Source organism: Onychomys torridus, chromosome 15 (assembly GCF_903995425.1).
Source record: "Onychomys torridus chromosome 15, mOncTor1.1, whole genome shotgun sequence".
Classification (NCBI taxonomy): Eukaryota; Metazoa; Chordata; class Mammalia; order Rodentia; family Cricetidae; genus Onychomys; species Onychomys torridus.
The window spans coordinates 2,168,087-2,189,272 of record NC_050457.1 but is presented as its reverse complement, the minus strand read 5'-3'; the positions used below and the strand labels follow the sequence as shown (position 1 = coordinate 2,189,272).

The 21,186-nt window shown below is 40.0% G+C and overlaps 1 protein-coding gene across 2 annotated transcripts in view; it reads right to left on the bottom strand.

Annotated features, from left to right (window-relative positions):
• Mctp1 (multiple C2 and transmembrane domain containing 1) overlaps window positions 1-21,186 on the bottom strand; it is a 583,339-nt gene that overhangs the window by 74,602 nt on the left and 487,551 nt on the right. For both annotated transcript variants that reach the window (XM_036206958.1, XM_036206959.1), the window contains one exon: window positions 19,099-19,218. In XM_036206958.1, the coding sequence (XP_036062851.1) occupies window positions 19,099-19,218 (120 nt within the window). The remainder of the gene's footprint in view (window positions 1-19,098; window positions 19,219-21,186) is intronic.

Here is a 21,186-nt window from a genome sequence, read left to right as displayed (position 1 = left end):
GGTTGTAACCTAATGTGCCCATGTCCATTGCAGAGAGCAACACACTAGGGGAGAAAAGACTGTTTCATCAGACCCTGGATTTTGTTTAGATCAAAGAAATGAACAAAAGCAGTGGAGCATGCATTTCTGTGCCAATGGATTTATTACAGGTATACATATAATAGGAAAGTACGGATGTGTAGGGATTGAGAAAATGCACAGAACAATTTAAATGATTTTGGATTTGTGAGTACCAGAGTTCTGGCTGAAAACTTCTGTCATCAATAAGATCATTGTAGATGTTCTTGAACCTCTGTTAGCTCTAGAATGTTTGAGAAGAAACTTTTACAGAATTAAGTAACAAGTAAACTACATATATAATCTATTAATTGCTTGTAAAAGTAATGATGCATAAGCAGCTCTAGCATTCATTTTCATCCAAGTACTTCTCAAAGCAAACGGATGCATGGCGACTTCCTAGTTTGATTCGCACTATGAAGGATTTGTTTGACCTTGAAGTATTTCAGCTACAGTAGTCATCAAGATAACTGGAACACTAGATGTAATAATAATTAGTGTGGTAGCTTGCCAGTGAAGCAGAATGTATCGCAACACAAAAGAAGGCAGACTAGAAAGAAAAGCATTAGCACTCACTGCTAAAAGACTTCCTGATTTTTACAGAGACTCAAAGACAATTATTTCATGGAGAATGCATTTCTGAGGCTCATTTTGGGAAATGCCATGTTGTAATTTAGTCTGGTTCTTAATAGGAGTACGGCTTTACTGTGGCTGCCAGGTGACTCTTGATTCATGCCACTGATCATGCACAGCCTGTATTCTGCATCATCAACAGCATTCTTACTTGCAGTACTACATGCTTTGCTGGAAGGCATAGAGACAGTAAATTTACTTGACTGTCCAAAAGGAGGTAACCTTTCATTTTCTTAAGTGTCAGTTTAACTTAATATGCAGAGAAACCGTCCACTAAGAAAAGCTAAACAATAATACAAATTCTATATCAACATAAGCATCTCAAATGAATTTCTCTTAATATTTCCTTCTAGTTTCTTAAATGTTAATTCTTACACAAGGCACTGTGAGTGTTTATTTGAACTATGTCTCCATCTAAAGGTTTCACAATGTATTGTATTGTTTTCATGCCAAAATTTTTTGGTGTCTTTATGATATTGTGTTAATTCAGCTGAAAGGATCATAGGGCGACCATTAACCTGTAACACACTATTGAACATTATGTTTTCTTGGAAGTGTTATTTACCAAATTACAGTAAGGTGTACAAAAGGCCAAACATTTTGAATGGTTTAATGTGGTTTTCAAGTAAAATTAAAAGTGGACTTACTATTAATCTGTTTAAAAAGACAGTATTTCTGAAGTAAAATATTCTGTTCATAAATAATAAAGAGTTCATATAAAAAGTAATTTTCTTAAATTTTTATGTTAAAAACCAACGTTTCATTCCTCACACCATTTTAACAAGAAAGGCACAACCTGAAAGGTGTCAAACTTTGAAACAGCTTGGGTAATTTTTGTGCCTCTGAGCACCTCATGCAAGCTCCATGCTGTTGGTTGAACGGTTCTGTGATGGAAGAAGAGAGGTTTACACGGCCCTGCTACCGCGCAGGCCCTGACACCTGCACACGACTACTGCCTGCTCTGACTCTATCAGACACGAGAGAACGCGAAAGCTACACAAGCCCTTTCTGTTTTAAGCAAATTTATTTAGCACATTGTATAATGGATAAATACTGCACATTTGAAACATTTGGCCTCTATAAGAAAAACATTTGTAAATAAGCATTTCTCTTAGAGCCTAACATTGCCAAAATTTTGGATCTTCTGAACACTTAAGAAAATTTATATTATCTATTTTAAGCAATATGTTGAGTCATGGAGGGAGCAGGTGGAATGGGTTGTGTGTTCAGGGAAAAGACTCAGATATTAAGTTTTTCCTTTTGATAATTTTCACCTAGAATGTTCTAAAAACTGGGAACACTATGTCAGGATATTCAGCTTTAAAAATGAAGTGTGTTGATGCAAAATCACAGTCCCAAGACTTCAGTCCTTAGCTTATGTATTTTTCTACAAGTAATGATAAAATATTTTGAAACTTTTTTTAATAAAAAGAATTATCTTCACAAAAGAAAGCCCTAATATGCTCGGATCTATCTACATTTGGATCAAAAAGAACATGTGCAGTGAATGATAAATTTTAGCTTAAAAGCCTGAGTGAAAAGAATGACCATGGATCTCACACTACCTGGTGCTGCTCATGAGCATCCCACAATAAGTCAGTGCTCGCTCCCTAGTCTTGCCTGCCTGGTGCACTTACCATTTCTGCTTTATGTAGTGTACTATGTGATTGCTAAATTAGTGCACAATGCATTTATAATATTTATAGTACCAACATTTAGTTAAATAACCTTTAGGTAAGATTTATGTTGATTTTTTATTTCTCATTTAATGGCAAATTATGAAGAGCATGTTTCATAAAGATAATTCTCCATTTAAATTCATCAGTCCATTAAATATTAAAATTATGTTTCTGATGCAATTGAGAACAAATTTGTCCAGCTTCAGTGATTATTTGCACTCATAAAAATTAGGCTTGATTAATAAAATTTAAATGCTTGATTAAGTTGACATTTTCATGTTCCATTCTGATTTATTAAAATTGCCCATCTCCAGGCATGGTGTGCTGGTAGAAGGATACCTTTCCCCTTCTTTTACCTGACTCATCTTTCATGAGGCTTTTTGGAAAGGGGATTTTGGTGGCCCTAACAGTGCTTTCAGTGAGATGTCCCATGTTAGCTGTGGTGCTGCTGCGTGCCTTTGTCTATGAACAATGCAGAGGGACAGTACAATAATCAAGAAAAAGTTCTTTCTGATATCTCTAAACATAACCTGAAAAGTGACATATATCTATAGCACTCTACAGAAATGCATTTCTAAGAGGTTTTAATTTGCTGAAGATTTTCTTTAATCAAATTTCATCATATACTTTAATTTTTACTATTTGATGCTTTTTACTGATATTAGTATATACATTTTTTTTTTAAGCACTCGCCTATACACAGCAGGCTGATTGGGCACATGGGAAATCTACTATGACATTACCTACACATTTGAAACTTAAAATGACTAAAGTCTATGCGAAAAAAACCACAATTTTTAAAGGAAGTCTTATTATGTATCTCTGGCTGGCCTGGAATTCACTATGTACCCCAAGATGGCCTTGATTGCAGGACTTCCATGCCCAGTGAAAATCATCATTCTCAGTAGAACTTACAAGGCAATATTTGAAGATCATTGTTGACTAATACAACATGTAAGCCACTGCTGTGGATATCGCTCTGTGTAAATAAAGTTCTGATTGGCCAGTGGCCAGGCAGGAAGTATAGGCGGGACAAGAGAGAAGAGAATTCTGGGAAGTAGAAGGCTGGAGAGAGACACCGCCAGCCGCCGCCATGAAAAGCAGCAACATGTAAAGACACTGGTAAGCCACAAGCCATGTGGCAAAGTATAGACTAACAGAAATGGGTTAATTTAAGAGAGAAGAAGTAGATAACAAGCAGCCTGCCACGGCCATACAGTTTCTAAACAATGTAAGTCTCTATGTGCTTTCTTGGTTGGGTCTGAGCGATTGTGGGACTGGCGGGTAAGAGAGATTTGTCCTGACTGGGCCAGGCAGGAAAACTCTAACTACAAGCCACCCTTGATACTCAGAATGGCTAACTCTGTTATACACAAGGTAAAGTAACTAGTAGTCATTTCTATGTGCTTGGCACATTGTGTTGGCTCATAAGTCCCTGGAAGACTCCAACAATGTGGCTGTTGTCCTCATTGCTCTACAGAGAGAAGTAAGGTGTAGGATGATGAATAAATTTGTGTAGCTAACAAATAGAATGCTTGGAATTTAATCCTTGGATTTGTTATTTGTTTGGCCATTGACAGTGGAAGTGACAAATGATTTGGGAATGCTGTATAATAATCTGCCTTCTCAAAAAAGCAACAGTAGCTGAAGACTCAGTTACTTTTGAAACGATGATGTGTAGTTGTTATCTTCTTTTTCTTACATGATTAAATATATTCAATAACAACTGATTGATAATGCCCTTAAAAGTGTAAATTTTAGTTTGTCTACTACCATACTATTCCAGTTCCATATATGAAAAGGTAGAAAAGCTTAAAAATTATGTTATTGACAAATATACCTCACACAATACTTAACAAATACAAGATCCAGGGCAATTAGATCCCTAGTAATGCTGCTGATTCATAAGCATCTTCTATATTATTCACTTTTACTTTTTTGGGGGGGTTTCAAGACAGGGTTTTTCTGTGTAGCTTTGTGCCTTTCCTGGAACTCACTTGGTAGCCCAGGTTGAACTCGAAATCACAAAGATCAGCCTGGCCTCCCGAGTACTGGGATTAAAGGCGTGCATCACCACCACCTGGCTTACTTTTACTTTTTTAATGTAGATATTCAAGATTTTGATAACTTCCTGAATCAGAGGCAATAAACATCCATCAAGACATGGCCCATTTGCTAAGGCATCCACTGTACAAGCACCTGAATTCAGCCCCCCAGTATGTAAAAGCTGAGTGTGGTGGTGCACACCTGCAGCCCCAGTGTGGCCTAGGGAGCAGAGACAGTGGATTCCTGCTCAATGGCTCACTGGCCAGCCATCCTCATTGAATCAATGAGCTTCAAATTCTGTGAAAGTCTCAAAAAATGAAGGTGGAGAGCAACCTATGGCAGCTTGTGGCCCATGTGTACACAAGCACATGCACACACAACTGTACTAGCATTACATACGCCACAGCAAGCCTCACTCATAAAATACCAATAAGAAGTGCCCCCCATGTACGCGAACCCTTCCACCTGACCACCCATGCAGACTGTGAAGACTGTGATAGAAGTGTGAACGAGCTACAGGTCATGTGCGAGCAGGTGGTCTCCATCCCACCTCCTTCATCATAGTATTTCTAATAGTTTGGTGTCAGGAAAAGAATGAGGCAAAATCATCTGGAAAGTATGAGAAAGGTCACTAGAAGCAGGGAATCCATCCTGAGCCCTGAGAAACTGGTCGGTCCCTTTTGTTCATTTCTCTGGTATTTCATCCCTCAATTAAAGAAGACAGGACTAGAGAAACAGGCCTTTTGAAGTACAGATATTTTATAAAAATTGACTTACATGAGAATAAACACTTGAGTGAGACAATCTGAAGAACCCACAGGAGGTTTTGGAGGGGAGTTAAGGGACTTAGTACTCTAGTATCTGTCTAGGGCTCCAGCCTTTCCAGAAAGAGTGTGCTTTCATAAAGCATAAATCATAAAGCAGTGCTTTCAGATTCCTTCCAGTGGCCAAGACACTTTATTGGGTGGAAACAGAGCTGGGTTTCAGGGAAGAACTCATTCTCTATTAAGAACTAAGCACCTCTGCCTCATTACCTTCACTAGAACCAGAGCAGCCAGGAAGAGTTCAGGCAGGTGGGAGGGGCTAACGTAAGAGACTAACTATATCTTTTCAGACAACTGCCACTAACCTCCAACTCTCAAATCTCTTCTGAATCTAATAGATTTAAAGCGAGAACCGTGCTTCTGGCAAGGAGATCTTTAGAAGATTGCCTTTTAAAAATAGAAGTATTTCCCTAGCATCGTTTTCTGTGTGAACATACATGTCATGTACAGGTAACACTCATCTCCCATCATTCTATGGTTTTATCTTTCCAATTTTAAGTTCAGCTGCAGTCTGAGAATGGAGTAAAAGGGCAGGCTACAAAAAGAGGAAGTATTAAAGGTAAACACAGAGTCAGTAAGGGGAAAAAGTACAGACTCAGAGCAGGGCAGAAACTGCAGAGCCATAGACAGCCAGGCCAAATTTCTTTATGTGTGAATGCACACGTAGTCATTATGGGGCATCTTTTAATACTCTATTTATCACACACAAACACACATAATAGATTCAGGTGTTTGGTTTAGTTGGTTGCTCATCCACTGTGTCACAGACTGTCCAGGAAATGGGCACACTTTAGTCATCTTTGATTGTTAACGCCCAAATTTTAAAGAATTTTCGTGTAAATTTATACAACTTTTGACTGGGAAAGAAAGGTAAATTATTTGTTTATTTATCAAACATTTTTATTTTGGGACAAGGCTTTATTATGTACATCAGGCTGGCCCAGAACTCACGGAAATCCACCTAAGCCTCATGAGTGCCAGAATTACAGAATGAACCATAGTGTCTGGAGTCAGCAACTGTCTTTTGAGCAACTATTCTGCTGCTCTGTTTGAGATATTCCTCTGTGCTAGAATTAAGTGCAACCATCCCAGGGTGGTGAGAAAGACTTGTAATGAACCAATGATTACAAATAGTGAGCAGTTGCTTTCCTTCTGTATTTTGCTTTCTAATTGGTCTTGAGGTCTCCAAGAGTAGTTACAAGCCATGATACATACATACTTTCTGGACAAGCTCTCCTGGGGGAAGACATGTAGATACATGCATGACTAGGTGCTCAGAAGGTTCAGATGTGTCAGATGGGGTGAAATAAAATTCATAAAACAAAAGAAATTTCTAGCTAAGTTTTCAGGGGCATTAGGAGGACCAGGGAGAGATGGAGGGACAGCCAGAGCCAGCGGGGCATTCAGTCAGAAGATGGAACACATGGAATGAAGATAGGACATGTGTGACTATGTGTTTATTAGGGTTAATTTATTCCTGGGTTACTTTAAAGAAACTATAGGCAAAAGATGGAACTTGTTTATTTGATTCTGGTGTTAAATAATTTGTTTTATAATAGTCAGCAGCTGTGGCAATGTGTTGGGCTCAGGGTCAGCTAGATGAGGTACAAGTGAGATATACTGCAAATAACCATGGGAAGCGTGGTAATTGGAATGTAATTGCCCCATAATCTCAGTGGCACTATTAGGAGGTGTGGCTTTGTTGGGAGTGGGTGTGGCTTTGTTGGAGGAAGTGTGTCACTGTGGAGGTGGGCTTTGAGGTTTCCTATGCTCAGGATACCACTAAGTGTCTCAGTTGACTTCCTGTTGCCTGTAAGATGTAAGATTCTCAGCTACTACTCCAGCACTAGGTCTGCCTGCACGCCGCCATGCTTCCCATCATGATGATAATGCTCTGAACCTCTGAAAGTGTAAGTGAGCCACCCCAATTAAATGTTTCCCTTATAAGAGTTGCCATGGTCATGGTGTCTCTTCACAGCAATAGAAACCCTAAGACAGGAAGGAACATTTTGACTAGTCAAAGATGACCTGAAACTACTGAGTTCCAAATAACATGGTTTAGATCTAGAGGCAGGTGGTTTGGCAGCAAATATATCAAATGAGTTTATGCCAGAGAGCTAGGAGAACGCCGAGGAGCTGTTTCGCTCACACTCCGGGAGCAGGTGGTGGTGTGAACTGGTGGTGAGAGAGCCAGTGAAGAGTCATCAACGGCTCTGCTGGAGAAAGGGCAGCTGATCACCCAGACACAGAGTTGATGTGGGACAAAACCCAATATTTTTCTTTAAAGCAGGTTGATTATAAATATGATCTCTTTCTAAAGAAGAAAAGGGGATGTGATATAGATATAATAGGATGAAAGGGTAGATTAAGGAACTTACTTCTGAAGAGCAACAACGCATTTAAAATGTTTTACATTGGTACAGATTTTAGTCTATTAATACAAACTTAAAGTTAATTTTCTTATACTGTGTGTATATTTCTACTCACGTTTAAGGTATTATGTTTATATAGCTCATTTAAAATTGTAATGGATAATTAAAAATAGATTAATAACTGGTCATCTATGATAATCATACTCATAGCCATGTTAGTTAAGTTTTCTAGGTATACACAAAGATATTTCAGATAGACAGGTAATCTTCAAATACTTCAAAGACCTACAAAATATGACATTTAAAATATTTTTAAAATTTAGACTTTCTGGACATTGAGACATGTCTGCTCCTGGCAACACCAATTTACTTCAGAGAGGAGGATGGGCATTGAAGACACTTCATATGGAGTTTATCTTCACCTTGGCAAAAATAGCCATTTGGGCAAGAAACTGTTCTTGCCTGGACTGCTTGATCAACTGGACATACAGGACCCATAGAAAGGTGACCACTAAACTTTGCTTGACAAAATGGTCCTTCAGGTTCCTGCTTTGCAGAGGAAACTGCCAGACATTCTACAAAAATGACCGAGAGACTCTAGCCCTGTGGGCTGAAGACAAATGCCCCAACTTTACAAAGGAACATTAGGTGACTGTCCAGGCTGCCAGCTGTCTCTGTCTACCCTACAAGACTCCCAAAAGTTGCTTGCATCCTTCTCCCGATTCTCAGGTAATATTATATCCTTCTGAGGGCTTTGATGTGGTTAAAGACTAGATAGTTATAATTTCCTCAATTATGATAAAAGATAAGTTAGATATAAAACCTTAGACTCACAAATATAAGATAGATAAGATATCTTCTTTAATATTGTAACTATAATTCTTGCTTGATAATTGTTTTGTTATTTGTAACTGTACTATGTAAAATTTAAAACCTTCCTTAAAAAAAAAGAAAACGGGAAGTGCTGTGGATATCACTCTGTGTAAATAAAGTTCTGATTGGCCAGTGGCCAGGCAGGAAGTATAGGCGGGACAAGAGAGAAGAGAATTCTGGGAAGTAAAACGCTGGAGAGAGACACTGCCAGCCGCCGCCATGAAAAGCAACATATAAAGACACTGGTAAGCCACAAGCCATGTGGCAAAATATAGACTAACAAAAATGGGTTAATTTAAGATAAAAAAGTAGATAACAAGAAGCCTGCCACAGCCATACAGTTTGTAAACAATGTAAGTTTCTATGTGCTTACTTGGTTGGGTCTGATTGACTGTGGGACTGGCGGGTAAGAGAGATTTGTCCTGACTGGGCCAGACAGAAAAACTCCACATAGTAAAATGTGAGCCCTTTAGAAGGTGACCAATCATATTACATACAAAAAAGTCTTCAAACTGGATGTATTTTGATCCAGAGGTCCTTTGAGGACTTTACCAAGAAGGTAGTTCCTTCCAGTATTAAAATGAAAAAAAAAAAAAAAGCCCTGAAGCAAATACTTTATAAAAAATAGTGTTAATAAGAAAAAATATAGTATTTTCATAATGAAATAACAAAAACTATGCAGACATTAAAAATCATGTTTGTTAGAAGGTTTTCTAGCAATATAAAGAGAAATCATTTAGCTGTGCTGTAGAACATCCATTTGAGTGAGCTAACGATGGACTTGATATGATACATTTCAAACTAAGCGGAATGAACAATAAAAATCTACACAAGTAAATAAATCTATTTTCAAGAAGTGAATGGAAAATATAGAGAGTGCGTAGAAATTTGGGAAACTACAGACATGTCCTTCCCACATTCTTTTTTTTTGTAATTAAAATTTTTTCTTTATTATTATGTGTTTTAAATTTTATACATCAGCCATGGGTTCCCCTGTCCTCCCCCATCCTGCCCCCACCTCCACCTTCCCCCCAGCCTCTCACCTCCATTCCCATGTCCTCCAGGATCAAGACACCCCTGGGGATTCATTTAAACCTGGTGGATTCAGTACAGGCAGGTCCCGTCCCCTCCTTCCAGACTGAGCATGTGTCCCTGTGTAAGCCCAAGGTTCCAAACAGCCAGCTCATGCACTAAGGACAGGTCCCAGTCCCACAGCCTGGGTTCCTCCTAAACAGATCAAGCTATTCAATTGTCTCACTTATCCAGAGGGCCTGATCCAGCTGGGGGCTCCACAGTCTTTGGTTCATAATTCATGTGCTTCCATTCGTTTGGCTATTTGTCCCTATGCTTTTTGCAATCTTGGATTCAACAATTCACGCTCTTGCAGACCATCCTCTTTCTCGACAGTTAGACACCTGGAGCTCCACCTGGGGCCTGGCTGAGGATCTCTGCATCCACTTCCATCAGTTATTGGATGAGAGTTCCAAGACGACTATTGGGGTGTTTAGTCATCTGATCGCCAGACTAGGTCAGATCAGACTTTCTCTCGACCATTGCCAGCAGACTACAGAGGATATATCATTGTGGATTTCTGGGGACCTCTCGAGCACTCTGCCTATTCCTGTTCTCATGTGGTCTTCATTTATCATGGTCTGTTATTCCTCATTCTCCCTTTCTGTTCTTGACCCAGCTGGGATCTCCTGTTCCCCTAAGCTTTCTTTCCCTCAAATCTTGCCCTTCATTACTCCCACTGTCGTCCAGGTTGTTTATGTAGATCTCATTAATTTCTCTGTCATTGGGTGATCCTTGGGTCTTTCCTAGGGTCCTGTTTTCTAGGTAGCCTCCCTGGAGTTGTGTAGCAGTCTAGTCATCTTTGTTTTACATCTAGTATCCTCCTATGAGTGAGTACATAGCTTGTTTGTCCTTCTGAGTCTGGGTTACCTCACTCAGGATGATTTTTTCTAGATCCATCCATTTGCCTGCAAACCTCATGATATCATTGTTTTTCTCTGCTGAGTAGTACTCCATTGTGTATATGTACCATATTTTCTTTATCCATTCTTCAGTTGAAGGGCATCTAGGTTGTTTCCAGGTTCTGGCTATTACAAACAAAGCTGATACGAACATAGCTGAGCAAATGCCCTTGTGGTATGATTGAGCATTCCTTGGGTATATGCCCAAGAGTGCTATAGCTGGGTCTTGGGGGAGATGGATTCCCAATATTCTAAGGAAGCGCCATATTGATTTCCAAAGTGGCTGTATAAGCTTGCATTCCCACCAGCAGTGGAGGAGAGTTCACCTTGCTCCACATCCTCTCCAGCATAAGCTGTCTTCTGTGCTTTTGATCTTAGCCATTCTGACAGGTGTAAGGTGATATCTCAGAGTTGTTTTGATTTGCATTTCCCAGATAATTAGGGATGTTGAGCAATTCCTTAAATGTCTTTCAGCCATTTGAACTTCCTCTGTGGAGAATTCTCTGTTTAGTTCTATAGCCCATTTCTTAATTGGACTGTTGGGCATTTTGATGTCTAATTTCTTGAGTTCTTTATATATTCTGGATATCAGCCCTCTGTCAGATGTGGGGTTGGTGAAGACCTTTTCCCATTCTGTAGGCTGTCGCTTTGTCTTGTTGACCGTGTCCTTTGCTCTACAAAAGCTTCTCAGTTTCAACAGGTCCCATTGATTGATTGTTTCTCTCAATGTCTGTGCTACTGGTGTTATATTTAGAAAGTGATCTCCAGTGCCAATGTGTTCAAGAGTACTTCCTACTTTCTCTTCTATCAGGTTCAGAGTAACCGGATTTATGTTGAGGTCTTTGATCCACTTGGACTTAAGTTTTGTGCATGGTGACAGATATGGATCTATTTGCAGCCTTCTACACATTGACATCCAGTTATGCCAGCACCATTTGCTGCAGATGCTTTCTTTTTTCCATTGTACATTTTTGGCTTCTTTGTCAAAATTATATGTTCTTTGGTATGCGGGTTAATGTCAGGGTCTTCAATTCGATTCCATTGGTCCACATGTCAGTTTTTATGCCAGTACGAAGCTGTTTTTATTACAGTAGCTCTATAGTAGAGCTTGAGGTCGGGGATTGTGATGTCTCCAGAGGTTGTTTTATTGTACAGGATTCTTTTGTCTATCCCCTTCCCACATTCTTAGCGTTGCCATCCACAGACCATTGACCCATTACCTCTCCAAGTTCTCCAACCCCTTGAACACCTCTTGGTGTCAGCAGCTCCAGCCTTGTTGGGCTGCTGCACACACAGCTGAGGAGATGCCGCAGAGCAAAGCACCTCACCTGTGACAAGCTGCCAGTTGGCCCCAGTGCTCCCATGTCTGTGTGATGCCCTTCGGCTGCAGAGCCGTAGTATATTCTCTTGGACCTTTGTGGTAATGAGTCGGTGTTCTACATGTCAGTGCACAGGGTCTACATGGCTCCCAGGACTCCATGGTGCTCGCACCATGTTTGTGTGTGGCCTGCATTGCACATCTGTTCCACACTGAGCACCCTACCCCAGGGTACCAGCTCTGCTGAAGTCACCATCTTGTTTTGGCTCAGTTTCCTCACCCACCCAAAGGAAGAAACATCAGTCTCAACTTCCTGCCCTTTGTTTCTTTAAAAGAGAGAAAGTGTGTGTGTGTGTGTGTGTGTGTGTGTGTGTGTGTGTGTGTGTGCACATTCCAGGGCACATGTGTAAAGGTTAAAGGATAACTTCAGGTGTTGGACCTTGTGTTCCATCCTCTTTGAGGCAGGGCTTTTTATTCTTCATTAAGCCTGGGGACTTTCTAGTCCCAGGGCCCATCTCACAGTAAGGGTCTTGCAATCACAGATGCTCACTGGATTCCATACAGATTCTGAGGATTCAGTCAGGGACTCATGGCTGCACAGTAAATCCTTCACTCCCTGAACCATCACCTCAGCCCTTCTTCCTGCCTTCCCATCTGTGTGGTGGGGACCAAGGAGTTGCACAAGCAACAACAACAAAATGCAAACAAACAACCATGCCAGAATAAATAAAAGAAAAGCCCGAAGCTGTGGTTTGGATGGATCCTTCTCACAAGGAGACTTCCCAGCCGTCCTTGGGAACCACCAATACAGAACAATTGTCCCAATCAGATTTTTATTTCAGGATGATGACCCTCCTCCTGGTCTTCAAATAAAAATTCCAAATAAAAATTGCCAGATATTACAGGGCATTCTGACAAATTGGAATTTTATTAGGAGCTTTATTATTACATGAAATTCTGGTTTGATCAGTCATCTGTGGTTTTTTCAAAGACTTTTTAATGTATGTGTATGCCTATGTGCATGTATGTTCATGTGTTCATGCAGGAGCCCAAAGAGGCTAGAAAGGGGTGTTGCTCCCTGTGGAATTGAAGTTACCAGTAGTTGTGACTGAACCCTGGTCCCCTGCATGAACAGTAAGTGCTCTTATCTAGGTCATCAGTGTTTTTATTTGCTAAATGTGTCCTTCACAACTCTGGTTGAATCTTTTAGGCTGCAGGGCTGGAGTGTGCATAAGGGAAGGTCTAGTCGTTTTCTGAGAGAGGGAAATGATAACACGGTGGTGATGGTAAAGGTTGGGGCTGGGATGAGAGACAAAGGGCCATGTGCAAAATCTTGATGCAGTGATCGGTATGGAGTGTTCTGGTATCACTCTACAATGTGACTAGTCAGCGGGATTAAGCGGGTAGTGAGCATCTCTAGAAGGTTATAGGGTGTACTTTTCTATGGCATCTAATCAGCTCTAACTTTCAGCTGCCTTATGCTCGAGATTCTTTGGGAACTAAAGGTCTGATTCTTTTCATGGTCCTCCTCAGATATTTGCAAGCTGGCAACCTCTGAAAAGTTGAGAAAACTGGTTGAAATAAGCACAAAGGAGAAAAGAGTGAGCATCCATTTTTAGATGTGTTCAGAGGCTGTATGACTCAGAGCTGCTTCTGTTAAGAGCACTGAAGATGTGGTCTTTTTTGGTACTGAGAGAAAAACACAGAAGACTTGTGCTCTATGTTACTTTCAGTGGATGATAAAACCCCACTGAAGTCAAATCTAACAGTATATACAAAGTGTTTTTGCGGATGGTCCTCTCCTCTTTCAACTTGGCTTTGGCCAGCCCGGTGGGGCTCTTAGACTCACTTATGCACTATTCCGCAGACTCAAGTATTCCACCAAGAGCTGCTTTCTAGGCAAGAGCACTGGCAGAAAACATAATAAAGGTGTTTGACTGAAGGGACTCAGGACAGACACCAAATGTTCCTGTGGTGACCAATCCAAATTTTCCAACAGTGTTTCTTTCCTTCCAAACTTTGTTTCTAGAGGCAGGTATCTGGCTCAGAGGCAATGAGAAAACAAATTGAGTACTTCTATAGAAGGGAGAAGAAGGAGGAACTAACGGAACATTCCAGTGTTTGACCGTGCTTTAGCAAGGCAGACTCTGTCTCCATTTACGTCCCAGTCAACCCATGAGTCAGAATGATTCATTGATCTGCCCCACTCTGTCTTTTTCATGCCTCCATTGATTAGTAACCGAGACTGCTGTGGAGGAGGCATATCATGACAGTGGAGATGAATGTTCTTTTGAAGTGTAATTAAAAAATCCTGCTTGAAGAATGTCTGCATGCCAAAAAATTCCAAGACTTTCTTCTCAACTGTGCAGGATGCTCAGCTCTGATTTACTCCTCCCATGCTCACCTGGGTGAGTAGAAAGTCACTCCACGGGCCACAAACACGTCCCAAATGAAGGCAGCATCTGGCAGCATCATTCCTTAAGAAGACACTGAGAAGCTTAAGAGAAGGAATCTGGGGCATCCAGGGTTCTGTGGAATGCCCTGGGTACCCACGGAGCTCCCCGGGGAAAGATAGGCTCCAGCACACACTACAAAAGCAGCTCCAGGCTTCAGAAAGTAGTGGACTTGTTTTCGCTTCACACTGACTGTGCAGTGGAGTTCCTTGTTTACCTTGCATTTCAATTTCCTCTTTTATAAATTAGTGGTAAAAGCATTAGAATAGCTCACTTGATATAATTATTGAAAAGAAGTGATGTTTCCAAAAGGCTTAGCAGGATACCTGACATATAGAAATTGTTTAATAAATATCTGCTCCATTTCTCTGCATTAACAGTAAGAAGTGGGAGGAAGTTAAGGAATGTCCATCAAGGTATATGCTTGAGGGTGGAGTCAGTGTTGCTGTCTTTGCTCAGGCAGAAGCCACGGAAAGAAGCATGACTGTGGCTAAGAACACAGACGGCTGAGAACTCTCTGTTTAGCTCTGTAGCCATTTTCTAATTGGATTGTTTGTTATTTTGATGCCTAGTTTCTTGAGTTCTTTATATATTTTGGATATCAGCTCTCTGTCAGATGTGGGGTTGGTGAAGGTCTTTCCCCATCCTGTAGGCTGTCGTTTTGTCTTATTCAGTGTGTCCTTTACCTTACAGAAGCTTCTCAGTTTCAGGAGGTCCCATTTATTAATCATTGCTCTCAATGTCTGAACAGCCCTGAGGCAGGGGGAGGGACTTGGTCCTGCCTCTACTAAATGTACCTCCTCAAGGGAGGCTTTACCTTCTTGTAAGAGGGAATGGGTGAGGGTTGGGAGAAGGAGGCTGGAGGGGTGGGAGGAGAGAAGAGGGGGTCTTTGGTATGTAAAATAAATTTTAAAATTTCTTAATAAAAAACAATGAACAAAAAAGAACACAAATGGTGTGCCTTTGTGTAAGTTATTTAACTGCTTCCCTGTGGGTAAAGTAGAAAAAATACCACAGAGTGTACAGTAGACGTATTCACACAATCTATTCATTTCCTTCTCTTTCTGAGGCCTGGTCCCTTTTCTTAAGGAAGGTTCCACAACTATGCTTATTCCATAGGAGTGTTCTCTCTTAATTGCTACAGATGGAAGTACAGGATGGGGGCCTTAGCGGGACCCCACCCAATCAGCTTGGTCTCCAGAGAGACAACTGGTAAGACAGGCCTACAAAGTGCTTCACCTGGGACTTGAGGTGCAACAAGAGTCCCATTTTGAGTCCCCACTGAAGGGTGTCGCCTGGTGGCCGCTCCTCCTCTGATGACGGTTTTGTCAGCAGTGTATACGGACAGGTGGTACAACAGGCAATGAGTGAGGAATTGCCTCAGCTTTTGGAGTGACAGCTCAAACTGAGGAAGGGTGGCATTTCTGTCTTTATATCCCTTTCATGCCAGGGACATTTCTGAATGATGTATGTATTAAATAGGATCCTCTGGAAAAGCCAAACGATTCTTGTACTGCAAACTTCCACATCCTGGTCCCAGACTAGCTGGACTGAGACCCAGCATTTCTTATTTTTCACAATTCTGACTAGGAAATAGCCCAGGAAGGACAGCATTTCTAACACACCTCTTCCTGTGGGTTCCCTTGGGGCTACAGATTCACCCCAGAAATAGCTGTCTACTCATCTAGTCCTTCATAGGGTCTGCTTACTAAATGTGTCAGGTCTCCCTTTTCTGTGGAAGTAGAAACACTAGATGGAAAAGAGAGGCTTAGTGCTGGTGATCCTCAGGCTGAGAGGCTTAAATAATCAACACATGAGGAAGCCCTTTCCTGCTGGCTATTAATCTCAACTACCAGTCAATGAGTTGAAGAGAGAATTTTCACCCATCTATGTACTTCATGTGTTATGACATTATTACTAACTTTTGTCTCTTTTCTATGTAGATCTAAAAGTCATTTTGACTTGTTTTTCTTTTGGTCTTCACCCTAATTAAATTTTCTAAGATTCCCCCTTCATAGCAGAAGCAGCCCCCAGCTCTCTCTCTCCCCACCCCCTCTTCAGGAAGTTTCCTGGTTTGAGGTCAGTTAACAGTGTAATTAATTCACCCAAGAGGTCTTGGGTACTTTTTTTTACACGCCAAAAGCTTCAACAAAGGTTTGTAGATACTAAGACACACACGCATACTCATACATGTACACACATGCGCATGCACACCCATGTGTGCTCTTGTGCATGTGAACACACACACACACTCACACGAGGACACACATGGACACACACAGACACACAGACACGCAGACAGAAAATCTGTAACCAGCAAAGTATACTCAAGGTCTTCTTTCAAAAGGAGAAAGCAGTTAAAATGCACAGCTGGGTATGCCAGAAAACACATAATTAGACAAATTGGATTTAAGAGTTACATAAGGTCTCAACTGAGCCAGTGAATGAGAAGTTGAAAGAAACATTGTGATTGCTGCTCCAGTCCCTGGGAAGAAAAGAATATGTAGATATGTGTGCATTGGGCAAATAAAAGGCAATGACTGGGTGTTATGGAGTGCAGTTGACATTTCAAATGGGTTAAGCTATAGAATGTCTGATGGGGGCTGTGCTGGGGGATAAAATGTTGTCCAGGGCTAAAAGAGAGAAACTATGAGAATAGATGTGTTTGAAAGGAAGATCTGGAAAGTTCTGTTTTAGTCTTGTATGTTGTAAAAGATAAAGGGCAGTTTAAAAAGTATATTATGCAATTTAAGTTATGTATTATGTAATTGTTTTATACACTTAAAGTTTCAGAGAATCTTAAGTACCAAACATAAATTATATATTACAAATTTCCTTCTAACAGTGGACTTTCTACACAAGGCAGGTATGTTCTAGGAAAAATAATGGAGTTTACAATTTAAGAAATTTTTTAACTAAGAATTCTCAAATCAATGCCTAACTTTTCAAAATGAATCCCATAGGACTTAGAAACTAAACTAAATTACTACTTTTCTTATTTGCAAATAATCTTGTTTGCAAATATGCCTCAAGACAGCTGAATGAAAAGTAGACAGTCTTCTCTTTCAACCATCTCCCTGAGATAAACAGGACAAAAAAAGTAATTGTCTGAGACAGCACTATTTTCTTAAAGAAAAAATCCTGGATTAATTGAAGAAAAAATTACCTATTAGTCCCCAAGACATCATTCTTATAGCATTTTGGGCCTGTCTCTTGGCATGCAATTTAAATATATATATCCTTAGCAATAAAAACAACTTCTCTACTGATACTGCTTAACAATTAAAGCCTTTATCAGCAATCTTGTATTTGGCTTGATAGAGTTTACAAAATAAAATGTTTTAGGGCCCAGGGAGATGGCTCAGGTGGGAAGAACATTTGCTCTTTAAGCATGGGGATCTGATTCTAAATCTCCAGCACCTACACAAAATCAGGGCACGGTTGTTTGTGCCTGGAACCACAGGACTGGGGGTATGGAGATGTGTGGATACTAAGGACCCTTCCCTTCCAGAAACTAGCTGACACAATGACAGACCATGTCTCAAGGCAATAGGCAAGAGCAATAGAGCAAGACATCTGACACTCTCCTCTGGTCCCCAGATACACAGGCATAGAGTATACATTTGCACAGTCAACATGGATACAATATGCAAACACTTGGAACATGTCTAATCTATAAAGTATATGTGAAAAATTGTCACAAATGCAAAGATCAGCCAAGAATTTCTTTGTTCAACCTTAATCTTGAAGATAAGGAAAATTATTTTGAAGAAGTATAATTTGTTTATGTTGCCACTTGAAATGCACATTTGTTTCAAAGGAACTGTGTTTTTTTTGTTTTTTTTTTTTGCCACAAGTAAGACAGTGAGTTCATTTGATATCCATTATTGCAATGAAGTGTTGTATAATACTATAATATTTTGAACTGATAATCAAGTAATTATGTTATTTGTTATAGACATACATAATAATGGCAAATATTCCTGATTATTAGATCCTGTATCAAGAATAACTAAAAACTTCCCAATTATAAATCAAATGAGTCTATAAAATACTCAAAACTTTGATAATATAATGGCATATAACTACAGAGTACAGCCTCATCTACTTTTAAATTCTTTTCAACAGCTGCCCATCAGGTTACACAGTTACAAACACTGAGCTTGGAGGAGATGCTATATCCCTTCAGTCACATGTGGACTAACCTCTGGTATGTTTGATGCAACACAAGAGGGCAAAGCACAAGGCTCTTGTCAGCTGAGCTGCAGCTCCTTGGCTCTGGCATTCTAAGAACTTCCAGAAATGTCAAATTGGGGTACAGATTTAGCTGGACATTCCCTGGGTTAAACGAGCGGTCTTCATCCTCAAGTCAGTATCGTAATATACCTGACTCATAAACACATACTTGTTAGTGAAGATTCACTGAGTGAAGGTATTTTGACATACTTTCCAGACTAAGAACCATCAATTCTTCCTTCAGTGACAGTTTACACAGAGAACCGTCTTAAGTAGAATACATTAACTTGGTCTGATCATTAACAAGTCTGTGTGACATTATCTATTAGTTCAGTATCCATTATGACATAAAACAATCAGGAGTCTGAAAGGAATAAGGGTTTGGATAACAGCTATGAATGATTTTAAACGGTAGCTCAGTTTGTACATCTGAGTACAAACTGAATAATCCCAGAAACAGGCAGATACTTTGCATTGTGTTAAGAACCAGAGTTGTTAGGTTTGAACTTACAAAACCTTCCTCCAAACATGAATATTTGTAGGCAGAGTTCCCTGGTTTATAAAACTGAATTCAATGTTATCTCACCAGAGGGATGAGAAATAATAAAAACACACAAAGAATGCAGAGACTTACTGTATCACGTGGCCTGTTATCTTTCCCTGATACTATTAGGAAGTAGTTCCAGGTCAGTAGTAGCAACAACAACAGTGGTATCATATAGAGCTCAAAGTTCCAGACAACAAAGAGGAAGAGCTGCAGGGGAGAAAAAAGAGACAAAGACAGGAGTCAATTCTGAATTTCCTTAGGTGGACTGTCACCCACAAGCCATCTCCAAACCCACACATCTACATGCTTCAGAACAGGAAGGTTAGCCTGGAAAACACAGCCCTAAGAACTCGGTGAGCATCTTGCTGGAAGCACAACTGACCCCTAGACAATCACTGCCAAGATTTTCTCTTTGTTTAATTCTGTAAAGAAAAACTTGGTATCAGTGCACTGTGAAGACAATTTTAGTTTTCCTCCCTCAATGAAATTACAGTTAAATTAGACAAAATAAAGCTTTTGGTTTTTTGTTGTTGTTTTGTTTTGTTTGTTTGTTGTTCAGTTAAATGAACTTCACTGTGTTGTCAGAATAGCTTGGTCTGTCTGTCTGTCTTAATCACAAGGAGTGAATCACCATTTATCATCAGGGACATTCTTTTCACAAATGTCACATGAGGCTACAACAGAACAAGCATGGCAGGCAGTTTCCTGGTCCTGCCTGGCCCAAGGTCAGGACAAATCTCTCTGACCCGCCAGTCCCACAGCAGCTCAGACCCAACTGAGGAAACACACAGAGACTTATATTGTTTACAAACTGTATGGCCATGATAGGCTTTTTGTTATCTAGTTTTTTATCTTAAATTAACTCATTTTTATTAGTTTATATTTTGTCATGTGGCACATGGCTTACCAGTACCTTACATTTTGCTTGTTATGGTGGCGGCTGGAAGTATCTCCTGACTCAGCCTTTCACTTCCCAGAATTCTCTTTTTTGTTTGTCCCACCTATACTTCCTGTCTGGCTACTGGACAATCAGTGTTTTATTTATTAACTAATCAGAGCAACACATTTAACATATAGAACATCTCTCAGTACTTTTTTTTTAAAAGGAAGGTTTTAACTTTTACATAGTAAAATTACAGATAATAAAACAATTATCAAGTAAGAATTATAGTTACACTCTTTAGTTTATTTATAATATTTATATTTGGCAAAATTAAAGAAGGTACCCTATCTATCTTATATTTGTGAGTCTAAGGTTTTATATCTAACTTACCTTTTATCATAACCAAGGAAAATTAGAACTATCTAGTCTTTAACTACATCAAAGTCCTCAGAAGGATATAATATTATCTGAAAAATGGGAGAAGGATACAAGTAACTTTTGGGAGTCTTCTGAGAGTAGACAGACAGCTGGCAGCCTGGACAGTCATTCAAAGTTCCTCTGTAAAGTTGGGGCATCCATCTTCAGCCCACAGGTTTAGAGTCTCTCAGTCACTTTGTGTCCTGTAGAATGTCTGGCAGGTTCCTCTGAGAAGCAGGAACCTGAAGGACCATTTTACCAAACAAAGTTCAGTGGTCACCTTCCTATGGGTCCTGTATGTCCAGTCAATCAGCAAAGTGTAAGAAGGCAATTTTAAGTCTTAGCTCTCAGCTACTGCTCTGACCTCTTGGGCTTTTAACTCTGCATTTGGCTCTGTGTTTCTTGTTTAATAAGACTGTTCATCTATAAGGCAGGTGAAAACATATCTGTACTACAGAACCCCAAAGATCCCATATGATGAAAAAATGCTGCTTCCAACAAGTGTTAAAAGAAGTTGGCTTACCATTTGCTATTGTTCAGAAAGTCAAGTGTTTGTAAATGAAGGTGAAGTTCAATTTTGTCAAAGGAAATTTTAACCTGCCTGTTTGCATTGCTTTTAATACTACCTACCTATTTGAATAAACTACTTTTAATTGTAAGACAAATGTCAGAGTAAGAACTTGGAGTGACCGCAGAAACCATTCTATGCATATTTACATTGGAAAACAAGAGGATTTGAGACATAAGTTGTGAGTCACTCACCTCTTCACCAGGGCACTCCTGGGCAGATCATCTATGTTCTCTGGGTCTGTGGCTCCTGCTATCTGACTATGGCCACCTTAAATCAGGTGAGATTAACAGCCGAATTCCTACCT